The sequence below is a fragment of the Fundulus heteroclitus genome, chromosome 1 (assembly GCF_011125445.2).
Source record: "Fundulus heteroclitus isolate FHET01 chromosome 1, MU-UCD_Fhet_4.1, whole genome shotgun sequence".
NCBI lineage: Eukaryota > Metazoa > Chordata > Actinopteri > Cyprinodontiformes > Fundulidae > Fundulus > Fundulus heteroclitus.
Genome location: NC_046361.1, coordinates 29,381,050 through 29,395,109, shown reverse-complemented (window position 1 = coordinate 29,395,109; position 14,060 = coordinate 29,381,050). Strand labels below are relative to the sequence as shown.

At 40.8% G+C, this 14,060-nt stretch overlaps 1 protein-coding gene across 2 annotated transcripts in view; it reads left to right on the top strand.

The window, feature by feature from the left end:
- The window catches only part of scube3 (signal peptide, CUB domain, EGF-like 3), a 138,625-nt gene that overhangs the window by 60,004 nt on the left and 64,561 nt on the right, over positions 1 to 14,060 (top strand). For both annotated transcript variants that reach the window (XM_012865917.3, XM_012865916.3), the window contains exon 4: positions 7,186 to 7,320. In XM_012865917.3, the coding sequence (XP_012721371.2) occupies positions 7,186 to 7,320 (135 nt within the window). The remainder of the gene's footprint in view (positions 1 to 7,185; positions 7,321 to 14,060) is intronic.

The following is a 14,060-nucleotide window of genomic DNA, read 5'->3' as shown; positions in this document are numbered from 1 at the left end:
GGCATTAAGAGCAGAATCAATCATTTTAAACAGCACACATGAGTTATTTTGATGGGACACAATAATGTTGGACAGATATTTCCTTTTAGCGTCTTTAGCGGTGTTCTGATCATGACGGCAGCAATTCTTAACGATCTGGAAAGAAACCTGCAATTTATGCTTTTTCCATTTCCGTTCGGCTCTGCGGCATTCCCTTCTGATGGCACAAGCTTTGTCATTAAACCACGGCTCAGTTTTGGCTTTTCATAGGGGCCCTAACCCTGCAGGATATGTCCAACCAGGAACTTAAGTGCTCTGTATCTGAGTCAAAGGGGACATTGAGCTGCTGAAAGGCAGCTCAATGAGAATTGACAAGCAGTAAAAGGGTTAAAAACTTGACGGTGACAAGCGGGACCGTGGCACAGGGTAGATCAACATTAAATTAAACAGGCATGTGATCAGAAATAGTATTTTCACCTATTTCAATATTAGTCACAGAGAGGCAAAGAGAGACGACAAGGTCCAATGTTGATGTGTGGTACCAGTCCCCCACTGCACCAGGTTAAAAGAGTCAATGAGGCTAAAAAGACCTTCAGTAGCAGCTTAATGGAACAACATACATGAAAATAAAAATCCCCAAATATAAGGACACAATCATAGTCAATCATTATTCCTGACAAGAAATCAGAGAAGTCACTAAAAAAGTCCTTATTATATTTCGGAGGGCGGTAAATGACGGCACACAGCACAGGATCAGAGCAACTCACCTTACATTATCCCATAATTTAAGGGAGCAATAATTAGGTTTTATATATTTATCAAAAAAACAATAAATAAATAAAAAAGTGTTAACACTTCAAGTGAATTTGAGGTAACATTGACCCTAGCCACTACTACAGTAGAATATATTGGAAATAACCTTTATTTTCCTGCAGTGGGGAAATTCACGTCCCAGCAGCAAAGTGAAACGTAAATAGAAGCATATAGAGACACACAAAGGTAAAAATAGATTAAAAAAAAAACTGGAGACTGTGCAGTCAGGGCAAATTAGCAACACAAGAAAAAAAACCTGTAAAGTTGTTAAAAACAGCATATTAAAAAAACAGATGTGTGCAACGGAGTAGGGTGAAATAAGATGTGCGAAATGTGTTTGTGTATTCACACGTGTAAAACACCAACAGACTGCAAGAATGAAAGACTGCAAATAACAGCGGGGACGTAAACAATCACTGAGTTTGTTGGGACCAGTAATGTTGGGTCTAAGAGCTGCCTGCAGGAAGGATTTGTGAACCTGTTCCTTTGTGCATTTAGGATGCAGCTGTCTGTCACTGAAGGAGCACTGCAACAGTTCCGTGCATTGGGTGGAAGACATTGTCACGCAGTGATGTTACTTTTGCCTCTGTCTCTCATCACCTGTACTGGGTCAAGGGGACATCCTAGGAGAAAGCCGGCCCTTCCTAATGAGCTTATCTAACCATTTCCTCTTAGCTGTAGAGAAGCAACAATCTACACCATACGAAATGGATGATGCCACCAGAGTCTGCTTTAGCCCTTCCTGTGAAGACCATCAATATTGTGACTCCAGTCCAGTTTATTATCCCGGTGAACACCCAGCTACTATTCAGAGTCCACTATCTCAATGATACTGGGAATTTGTACTTAATTAGCAATCATAATTTAACCCCCTGTTCCCTTTTCATCTAATTAAACAAAGAAACACAAACAAAACATGACAAAAATGCACAGGAAATCTAACAACTACTGAGAGAAATGTCCACGTGAAACTAAATGTTGAGAATGATATTTTAACTGAAACTTGATCAATCAATCAAAGTTTGATGAAAAAGGCTTAGTGAAAAGCTGACCTTAGTGTAATTTGAATTAAAAGTTTGGGGGGGAAGAAATTACCTCAGGATATTCCTTCAGTCCATCTGCTTGGCAACCAGTGAACCGTCAGAGACATACTGTAACGGTGTAGAGGATGCCGTACTGTGCTTAAAATCAGTCATCGTGTCACCTCTCAGAACCAGCTTTGTACCTCGGCAGGTGCTGCTCCTACATTCCCACCTCGCTGCTCGGTTGACAGCAAATATCTTGACACAGTGTTATGGTTCTAGACAGATGGTCACTCTGTGGAAGGGAGAAACTCCAGCTTACCTTGCCCAGGAAGTACGATGGTGTACCACTTTGAATCACTTTTGAAGACAAATTGCACTTGAATAAAAACGTGGTTTTAAAGAACGCCACTGAGCATCGCAGGTGTGTGAAGAAAAAAAAAATACAAGGCAGGTTTGTTTCTTTGTATAACACAAAACATGAACAGGATGGCTTAAAGGGTGTAAAAGAACAAAGCTAAGCTATAAAAAGAACACACCTGAATATACTTTAAAAAAACAAAATGATAGCATCACAAAAAAGTAATATCAAACTATAAATGTGACCAAATAAAACTTATGAACTAATGGAAATGAACGACACCAATCTTTGACCTTAATGGACACAGTAGTGTTTTAATGGTATAGTTGGCAATTTTTTCGGAAGTGTAAGTAAAAAAGCCCCAATGTCCCTTTATTGGTCCGAATTTTTACTGGCCATCAGCTCTCACAGAGCTTTAATTTTTTTGGTTTTCTTCTCTGAACACATAATGCATTGACGACTCTCAGGACGGAACAACCATTTCACCCAGTATAACAAAAAGTGCTCCTGAACGGGATTACCAACAATAGCTTTAAGATTGCTGTCCTGCCGTTGTTGGATTTAGGGTGTATTAATCTGCTATAATCAGACTCTGGTTCGTTTGCTCAGAATGTCTGTTTTGTTTGAGGAGGTGTAAATGTGCAGTCGAACTGTGGTGCGGACCAAAAAGGCAAACTCGGATCCGCCTCAGGGCCTAGGTCTCGACTCGGTTCAAATACATGTGGGAATGCCAAATGGACCATAGGCCGGTCCACAAGCAGGAAGTGGACCACAGCGCAAGGCAATCCTGGTACATACTATAGTAATTGAGCAATAATATTAATGAAGTAACTCATATATTGTAAATACCTTGCTCTACATCGGTGGAACCGTGACATCAGTTCAGTTGTATGCGCCTCAGACATAGCCCTCTCACCTGCCTTGTGTAAAAATATAACATCTCTGTGGTCCTATACCTCGTTCTCCGCTCATGCTTGGCCCACTGTTAAATTGTGATCGTCTGACTCACTTGCCAAAGACCGCATGGCAATGAACGCAACCCGCACCAGCGGAAGATTTGCAATTTAGTGCCCAAATCGAACCATGTCGACCACACTATCAGTCCGTCATGTCTGTCAGGTCTTTGTGGCAGGATTGTCCTGCAGCAATAAGTCAAGCAGTCTAGCGTCTTCCATTATGCAGTGTGAAAAAAAGTTTATATTAGGGTTTTATATTATCTAGTTTGCACATTGTGGCATGTTCAAATCCCGCACAACCCTTTTTTTTTGTTTTTAAATCATTAATTGTCAGTCTATCATCCAACTACACTGAGCCAAATCTACTTCCTGTTTTACTTCCAAATAAGAGTTTGAAACATAGATACAACAGGGTGTGAAGCTTGGAGCACTTACTCACATCTAGGACCTGTGAGTAAAGGATCCAAGCTTACTCACAGGTAAGCTTAGATGTTATCACATCATCTCCTTAGAGACTCTCTGCTACTTTTATATTGTTATCAAAATCAGAATAAGAATCAGAATAATTTTTATTTGGCCACGATCACGTAAAATCAAAGAATTTGACTTCAGATACAGCGCTCAGTGTACAGTCATTAGGTATATTTAGGTTATTTTGACTTTGATCCATAGGCTTTTTATAAAACATAACAAAATCCCTTCTAATAGTTTTAATTTTTTTATGCTGACATGTCTTGATTCCCTGTTCTTTATAGAATTGCAGTGGTACTATAACAAGCTTATATTTTCTTTCACTTGGTTAGTTTGGGTCATCTGCTCAAGTACCCAGGCTGCAGTCAACCTGCTTAACATGTCATTACCTTAATAAGAGTAGTATATGGTGTCCTATTAGTTTCCAGACCATGACTGTTCATTTCTCATGATCAGAAATATTTCCAAACAGTCGAACTTTGTCTGTCTTGTGAGCAAGTGTTGAAGTGAGCAGCAAGCAGTGGGGGAGGGGCAAGTGCTAATTTCCCTATACTCCAACACTTTCTCTGGCATCAAATTATATTGCCTTTGATTCATAGAGATTGAACACTTTAGCAGTTTTAAAACCACGAGGAATCCTTTGAGATACCCTTAACCAACCCTTGCCTTGTAGGGACTGAAAACTAAAAAAAAAAAACAGGAGGAGGAAATCCTATAAACTAGTTTTGTTACCTTTTTATTTCTTGCGTCTCTTCACCTCTTGCAAGCAAAACGCCGGGTTTGGCTGGTGTCCGTCCACTCACCTCCTTGTCTCTGGTCTGTCTGGACCGCAGAGACATTTATGTTGGATCCAGACAGAGACCAAGCAGTGGGATGGACGCTTAGGCAGCTTTGATGACAGATAGTTGCAGTTTTTCACTTTCGGGCCTCAAATAAAAGTCGGATTCAGCTGTAAACTCCCGCAAAGTCTGTGAACCTTTTAAGAAGAGGGAGAGAGAGAGAGAATGAAAGAGTTGAGTATTTCTCCAAAATAAGAGTTCGGGAGTTTTTGTAAGGCAACCGCCATGTTTACATGGCTCTAAAGCTCTGCGCAAGGCCAAATGTTATATATACAGGCAAGGCTATCTGAGAAACCAGCAGACATGGCCTCCGCAAATACAACCAATCTCTTAATCTCTCTCGGTTTGAATGCTCTCTTTCCCCTCATCTCCTCAAGTGAAGTAAGGTTAGAGCGCAGGCATGTCTCATTTTTCAGAACAGAGACAGCCCTTTTAACTTGATTAAAACGTTTTTTTTTCTTCTTCTTCTTTCTACCCCCGTCCTCTGGAGAATTTTTAAAAACTGTTGTAAGCCCAAATAACATGAGCACTTCTTCAAGCCATGCCAAAACCCCTTTCCGCTTGGAAATATTTGCTTTGGACGCCAGCCTTTGCCCAGCACACAACACAGGCAATTATGGGAGCTATTTAAACAAGGGAGATCTACTGACAGCCAACGCCTCATTTGGAGGGATGAAGGAATCAGGAAATGAAACTTTCATTGATGCGCTGAGGGTATGGAAAGAGAATTCCCCCAGGGCCCTCTGTGGCGCGTTGCGTATCTCATGGGTATTTTCGAGCCCTGAGACTTGCAGTATTTGTGCAGCGTTTATATGTTTAGATTTTAGGTGGGTTTTTTTTGTGATTGTGTTAAAAGGGGAAATGAGGCAGAGACTTTATACATGTATGTAAAGGATATTTTTTTCTTTGACTGCAGGGGGTTTGTTGCTACCTTCTCACAGTTTATCTGCAAAGTCAGTTCCAGAGTCCATTCTACAGGGCTCTTATGATAGAGAAATAAGACCATAACTAGCTCCCTCTTTCCTTTTGTGTCAGTCTTTTTTTTCCCCCTAGAGGGCTCTCCTTCATCTGGCCTTAGAGTGACACTTTTCCCATCAGCCTCAACAGACATGACCCATTGCTTTTAGTAGGAAAGAGACAGTTGTGCTGATGGACAGCGAGGACAGGACAGGAGACTTAGCAAACTGATGAGGATCATGAGTGCTATCTGTCACTGACCTTCTCATCAGCCATTCCTTCTTAAAATGCCACACGTGTGATAATACAGTGATTAATTGAGCTTTTAAACAGCAAAAGAAAACGAGGAGAGCGATGTTTCATTTCTGACTCCTCCAGAGCCGAGAATTCCCCAGAAAGGAAACTCGATCCAGAGGCCTTCTCAGACTGGACAAATAGACAGTCCATTCGTTTTGGATGACACTTTAATAATAATAATAATCTTAAAATGAAAAGGAAAAGGGGAAAAAAAACCTTGTGTATACAGCAGATCTTTTATTTTTTAATATAGGGTTGGATAAAGTTGCAGTATCTTAGGTTGTTGCTCTCAGACGATGGTAGGATTCAGCAGGAGGCTGATAGATTAATTAGGATCTCATGGTCGTGAGATATCGATACAGAATGGGATCTCAGATCTGGTGATCTGGTGAACTTAACCAAAAAGATCAGGGATAAAGACGTGAAGACGTTTAAAGTAGGAAACGGTTATAGAAGTCAGAGGCTGAAGCAACTGCAGACTTATCAACACTTGGCCGTCGGCCTAAACTAACAGGCTGGCCAAGGAGAGCTTAAATCAGAGAAGTGGTCAAGAGGGCCATGGTTGCTCTGGATCAGATCCGGTGGTGGCAGTGACATGCTGCAGGAATGCTTTTCATATCACTTCCACTGTTGTGTTTTTGTATCTTGGCATGGCAAAGACAAAATGTGATAATGTTCATTATGTATGACAAATAGTAGGTAAAAGGGAAAATTCGTCTTAATTCTTTTAAAAATGTATGGATATTTTAAAAAGTTCTTAAATTGCTATTTGTATTAGGGTTGCTTTCGGGGGTTGGATCATTCATAGTTGGTGTCTATTTCTTTCTTGGGGGGGCAGAACACAGCTTCAGGCAACACTTTGCTAAATACTCACTTGAAATAGATTCACTCCCCCACCAACTTTGGAAAAAAAAAAATCCCACTCTTTCTCTTTCTATCTAAACTTTTCCTCCCCCTTGTTCTCCTCGCTTCCTCCCTGTCTTTGCATTCCTCCCGTCGCAGAGCTGACAGACGCTCGTCATCAACAGGTACTCTGGCTCAGGTGGATCAGGTTTCCCCTCTTTTAGGGGATTGTGCTGCATTTGCATTTTTATAGCTTAGTGCTGCACAGTTGGAGGTTTTAAATGGATCTCTGGTATCTTACCTCCTCAGACACTTTAGACTAGATATTTATTTTAGACTTTGTTTATATCCCATTGTTTTTTATGTTTGTTGCTTGTTCTTGATATTGCTTTTACCTTTTCTAATTATTTAATCAAACTTATTTTATGCAGCAAATTAGTAGTAAAAAATAAAAACATAAATGGAAGATGAACACCAGATTCTACTTGGAATGCTTAAATGCAAGAATTATGTTTGCATCATATTTTGAGCCCGAGAAACAAACCATTTGGATCTCAGACAACCCCCGCACAGACGATATATGTGCAAAGTTTGTTCTGCTTTGAACTGTGTCTCATTTCTCGGTGTGTGTTTGTGTTTTCTGGCAGACGTGGACGAGTGCTCGGAAGGCAACGGTGGATGCCAGCAGATTTGTGTCAACATGATGGGCAGCTATGAGTGCCGCTGCAGAGAAGGATTCCTCCTGAGTGACAACCAGCACACGTGCATCCAGAGGCCGAAAGGTTATTCACACGCACATAAGATAAATCTTTGTCACTGTACCAACATGCAGTGTGTAGCAATACAATTGACTTCTGACCCATGTAAGGTGCATACAGAAATTATGTAACAAAATATATGTGCAGAATAATTGTGGTGCATAAACAGAGCAGCTGTAAATCAGAAAGTACACCCACTTAAGACAAATGATGTACAGTGCTGTAAAAAGTATTTTCTCCCTTACAGCATTCTTGTGTTCTTGCTTTTTTTTTTGTCACACTGAAAAAAAACTAGATAATTATGTGGAATGCCCCTGTTTTTCAATTATGAATAATTTGTGGTTAACCATTTTCTTTTAAGTTCAGTTTCACTGGCGTCTTCGATGCCTTGTTACTACTCGGTCTGCAGAAAACAGACATCACTCAATAATAAAAATTAAATAGATTGTGCCTCTTGACATCAAGCAGCATAAAAGATCTTAAAAGGCAAAACATATGTCCAGATTTTAGAAAAAAATTGAGAACAGATGAGAGACAAAGTCATTGATACCTGTCTGTCTGGAAAAGGTTACAGAGCTATTTTGAGAGCTGTTATTCAATTCAGTCCTATTTATATAGCGCCAATTCGCAACACATGTCATTTCAAGGCACTTTACAAAGCTGTTTCAATCAAATTGTACAGAGAGATTGGTAAAAAAGTTTCCTAACTAAGGAAACTCAGCAGTGTGCACTGAGTCTTGACAAGCAGCATTCACTCCTCCTGAAAGAGCGTAGAGCCACAGGGAGAGTTGTCTGCATTGTCCATGGCTTTGCAGCAATCCCTCATTACTGAGCATGCATGAAGTGACAGTGGAGAGGAAAACTCCCCTTTAACAGGAAGGAAAAACCTTCCAGCAGAACCAGGCTCAGTGTGAACGGCCTTCAGCCACGACTGACTGGGGGTTGGGGAAGACAGAGGAGAGACACAAAAAATGCACAGGAGCACACATTGATCCAGGAAGCTTTATCTCATCAACAGATGGAGAAAATAACCATCCTAAAAGTGGCCAGCTGATCAAAATGACCCTAGAAGCTCATCGACAATTCATCCATGTGGTCAATAAGGACCTCAGATCAGGCCTTCCTCGTCTCAATTAAGGTCAATGACTAAAAAAAAATAAAAAAGAGGTTGTGCAAAAATGATTCAGGTGAGAGACATTGCAGCAGCAACAGCTTGATGATCCCTAAGGCTTTTGGGAACATATTCTGTGGACCGGCAAGACCAACGTGGAACATTTTGGAAGCAGCGGATCCTCTTACATCTGATGTAGAACAACACAGCATTTCATAAAAAGATCATCTTATTGACAGCCCAACATGGTGTTGGTGGTCTGATGGCCTGGGGCTGCTGTCCTGCTTCAGGACCTGAACGACTTACTGTCAGTTTTGAAACCATAATCCTGCTCCTTGCTAGAAAATTCACAAGGAAAATCTGCTGTCATGTAAGCTAAAGGTCAGGCGCACTGACTACTGAAGGAGTTAAAAAAATAAATAAAAAGAAAGAAGTTTTTGTGTTGCCTTGTTTGACCTAAATCCAAATGAGATTCTGTGATATGGCTTTAAGAGGCTGTGCATGTTCGGAAACCCTGGTTGCTGCCCCCAAGGGCGACGTAATCAGTTATTAGGGTCAGGGGGGAATTGTTTTATCACAACAGCTAAAATGGTTTAGATTGATTCGATAGCTTTCTCCCCCCCCCTAATAAATGAAATCCTCATTCGGAAACCGCTTTTTGTATTCAGTCAGGGTATTTCCTTCTGACGTTAGAAGTAGTTTATTGATCTGAAACATTAAAGTGTGACAAAAAAACAAACAAAAAAACAGAATAAATCCTGATGGCAGCGATGTGGTTTCTTTGTTGAGTACCGTAGAGTTAGCTGATTACTGTAATCACTTACCTAAACCATGATTATAATACATTTTAAGTTAATAAGGCTGTCAAGTTTTACGTAGCAAGCCGATATTCAGGATTTGTGTGGATATAAACGGTGGACGGGATTAGCCCTAACAGGCCTTAAGTGAAGGCTGAACATCTTAGGTTGCCTGTCTTCAAAGGGAAGAAGTGGTGGGGGCTTGGGAAGGGGAACATGGATAAATCTTTTTTGTTTTCCAGCCCGCCCTTTCAAATTGAACCTATCTGGCGCTTGGCAGCATTTTTAAGTTATCTGTGGAATGAGAGTGGCCTGCGGGGGGAACTGCGAACAGTGAAAACAATTAAAGGTGTAGCCCGGGGCAGACACACCTCTTGTTTATAGAGCGTTCCTGTGGGATGGAGACGTGACAGGAAAAAAAGAGCCAAGCTGCTCCGAGGCTTGCTCAGCTCACACAGCAGCGCCGCAGACATGCAGACATTTCTTAATGTCACACTAAGTTGTCAGGAAATGTCGTCGGTGGCCATGAAGCACTGGATTGCACAGAGCCTGTAACAGATCCACTCGTGTTTTATTCTTTTTTTTTTTTTTCCTCTTGTTCGGACTGTGTACTCTGTGTAAGATTTAGTTGCTTTCTTCTTAAGATTTATTTGCTCACAAGGTTTTTCACTGTTCCTGCCATTCTTTGTGATGTAAATGCTAAAAAAAATAATACAGTTATATATAGGTCTTTAGGTTTAGAGATCGTCCAGGAGGCCAGTGGTTTATAACGGCAGATTCAAGAGATGCTGCACCTTCTGGAAACTAAAGCTGTGGAAATCTAAGGCTGTAGAAATGCTGTGCTTGCACTTTGACTCGGTTTTTGCCACCGCCCTATGCGACTTGCTTCTGGGCTTGCAGCGTTTCTGTCAGGCCAGAAGCAGACAGAACGAACAGCTGTTATCGCCGTCAGACAAGCGCATTCATTCAAGGAGTAATTATCCAGCGGCGGCTTTTACAAGCTCTTCAGTTCCATCAGACTAAACTTTGTTGTGGATCCTTTTTCTAAATTCGAGACCGTTCTTTCTTTCTTTTTTCCCCCTGAAAACCCAGACGTGCACGGCAAGATCTGAGTGTCTTCTAACCTCAGCCTTTCTCATCCCTCCTGTGCGTTTTCTAAGCTAACTGCTCGTACGGGGGTCTCATTAAAATGTGACGCTTATGACTCCCCTGTATGATCAGATGAGGGTCTTGGAAGGTTAATTTATTAGCTCTGTCTGGCCTACTGAAGTGTTTTTGTGTCTGTTTTTTTTTTTTTTTGTAGTGGAGTGGAGAGCTTGACCGTGAGATTTCCCGCCTTACTACACATCAATGCTATCAGAACTAGATTTAGAGCATTCATCAAATTTTGCCAAGTTTTCTCTGTCTTTCCTTTGTTTATGTTTGTGATGAATGTCCCCGGTTCCTGTTGATGCTCCATTTTAATATTCATTTTGTCCTTATTATTACCAGATGAGAGCCGTTGAATTCAAAAGATTAAAGCTGCCGTAAATCTGCAAACTTCCTGCACTCATCAGATAGGCGCCCATTTATTGTTTCCTTATTTTTGAAAGTCTAACAGACAGAACAGCCACTCATCTGCTTATTATTACCGCTCTTATTACAGCAGTGTGTGCCTGAAGGATAATGGAAGTGGTTAGGAAGTGACTTTGCAGAGTTATTGGGCAACAACCCCCGCAGAATTGCTCCAAATCACAAAAATCACCCCAAAAAAAAAAAAAATGAAGAACTATTTATTCCCCTCGCTCAGGACGGGTTTAAATGCAACCCTCGGTGGATCCTGCCAGCCCACATCTTCAAGAGCAAAGCCTGGGTCGCAGCTTGATCATGAGGTTTATTGTCATCATTAAAAAGACATCAGCTTCCCATTTATTGCATTAATAGCTCAGGTGTTCCACTGGCAACTTGTCTCTGTCTTTTTGGCCGCAGTACCAAGCTGGTCATAGAAGCGCCTGCTGCTTCAGTTCTGTTTCCCCTGCTGATACCGAGCCCCTGCTTGGAGGGAGCCAGTGCCAATTAGGCAGCAGGGGTCTTCCAGCCTCCCGGCTAATGACAAGGTTGCTGCTGGCCTGTCCCTTATTATACCTGCCCCTCCCCCTCCCCACTGCAGGAGGAACTTTGGCCAAATGTGTTCCTCCAGCATGTAGCCGTCCAAAAACGTAACAGTTCATTTATTCGCTTCTCTAGCCTAGATATTAGGCTTTTCAGGAAAGTGAAGGCGCTTAGTGGTTTTAAAAGGAACGCCGTTTCGATCTGGAAGGGCTCCTATGATTTACATTTGATTTGTTTTCTCTTTTACTTAGGAGGACGACAGGAACATTTGTGCCTGAGATGAAATCCAGAGCACTGGGACGCAGAGATTTTAGGTTTAGTCAACCAACACATCCACAACGTCAGCCCTGTTTCTTTTTAAAAAACCAAATAACCAGGCAATAACCTCGAGTGTGCACTGATGCAAGTCACTTATAGTGACTTATGTGTTCAGTTCACTTGCTGAAAAAGAAAACATGCACAGGTCAGCTGTGTCATAAAAACCACATGGCTTACATTGTAAAGGCTCTCTGTCTAGGCTTGTTCTGCTGTGGTGAATTGCCTTCAAACTCCTTAAGCTTTGCCACATTTTATTACATTATGGCCGCAAAGTTTATGATATTTTATTTGGATTTTATGTGATCGACCAAAACAAAGTACTAGATAATTGTCAAGTAAAACAAATCTTTTGATAATTTTTTTTGTACAATTTGTATTCGGCCCCTTGTACTCTGATACCTCAAAATTGAATCCAGTTTAGCATCAGTACGAATTCATCTGTTCTGTGAGGTTTGTTGGAGAACATTAGGGAGCGAACAGGATAATGTAGACCAAGGAGCACAGCAGACAGGTCAGAGATAAACTTGTGGTGAAGCTTAAAGCAGGGGTATGGTAGAGGCTAGAGGTCAGACCAAGTCATCATTTACAAGTGACAAGTAAAGGGATGAAAGTCCCAAAGCGAGTCTAAAGTCAAGGCACGCCAGTTTCAAGTCAACTTCCTAAACTTTTAATTTCTTAAATGATTCAAAACCATTTATGGAATATAATCAGAGTAGCAATAATTTGGAGATTTATAAATTATTTTGGAAGGTGTTTTTTCCAGCAAAACAACTAGCAGGAGGAGGTAAACTTCAAAAACATCTAAAAGTTAGAGCAGACGGTTTTTTTTTGTAAGGAAAATGTTAACTGAAATGAACCAAACATTCAGTAAATTAAGAAAATTATAAGCAAACTGACCCATAATAAAGCAAATAACCAGATTTACATACAAAATAGAAAATAAAGTGACAACTAACAATTTTTGTACACCTGAATAAAGATTAATTTGTGATCAAGTTTTTTTTAGATAGATTTTAGATAAAATACATGATTATGGTGCTGCTATCCGCCATCATGGTTGCACTGACTTAGTGTTTAAGGCTTCAAGCACAGAAAAGTACCATGTATACATGAAAACAAGAGGAAACTTGCTCAGTGGGAATGGCAGTCATTTTGCAGTAGGAAGGTAGTAAGTTTGATTCCAGTTTTTCCTTGTTACATGTCAATGTTCCCCTGGGCAAGGCCCTTAATCCCAAGTTGTCCATGGATCTGTATAATGGTGTGTGAATGTGTGCATGTTAGTGGGTGCAACTGGGTGAATGCGGCTGTGGTGTAAAAACTTTGAGAGGTCAGTATAACTAGTAAAGTGCTTTATAAATTCAGTTTGCATAAATTGATAATTTAACCCATCTCATAGGGAGCAGTAGGCTGCCAGTGTGTGGCACCCAGAGAGCATTCTTGGTCTAAGGGTCTTGCTCAGGGGACCCAGACTGGCAGTATGTGGGATTTGAACCCAGAATCTTGAAGGATCTCCAGGATGCTAGCGCCCCTGCTTGCTAACAATTAAGCCACCACTTTACTTATAGCTGGCCAGAAATTAATAAACGAGCTGATTCTAGGAATGTATAAGTGACACTGAGTACATCACAGAGGACATCTGATTCATTTGTTTTCATTTAAAGGCACATATCCACGTTATATGCTTAGAAAAAAGACCAAAAACCATTTGATCATGAAAAAATAGTTATATACACCAACCCTCCATTCTGATTAAGTTTTGATGGTCCTTTTTGTGAATATAAATAGCCCCAGCACCGGGCGTGATGACCAGATATGGACAGATGTGGCGGCATCTACTGGCAGTATTGCAGAACTATCATAATGCATGTTTGCTTAAATAATAAAACAATATTAGATAATGCCGGACCGAGCCTGGCCCTTGCAGTAAAGCGGCAGCTCGGCATGATCGAAGACCAACCATTATTAATTGACGTCAGTCAACTCTGCGCTCACATCTGAGCAATCGGCAGGTTTAGCTTTCGCTTCAGTGATCATCAACATTCATACTGGATTCCCAGCGACATTCCAGTCTTTTCCCTGTTGGAATCATAGATTTTTGCGTTCTTATTTTCTCCCATTCTGCATTGTTTCGCTGGTAGATGCTAATAGCCGTTAGCTGCTTCCTTGTTTTATCCCCTGCTGCACAGACACAGTGTTGTACTTCCTATGTTATTAAGAATAAACACGAAAGGCTTTATTTACTAACAATTGAGCAAAAACAAATTGTAAAACGGCAATACACCAGCAGGACGTGATAATCTTTCATAAAAACTTTGTATGCAACCAGAGTGAGCTACTGACGTATACATAACAAAATGTCAAATAATGTGGCTATGCACCTTTAAAGGTGAAATTAGTAAATTTGCATGTTAAAAAAACCAAACAAAAACAAATAAAACACTATTTCT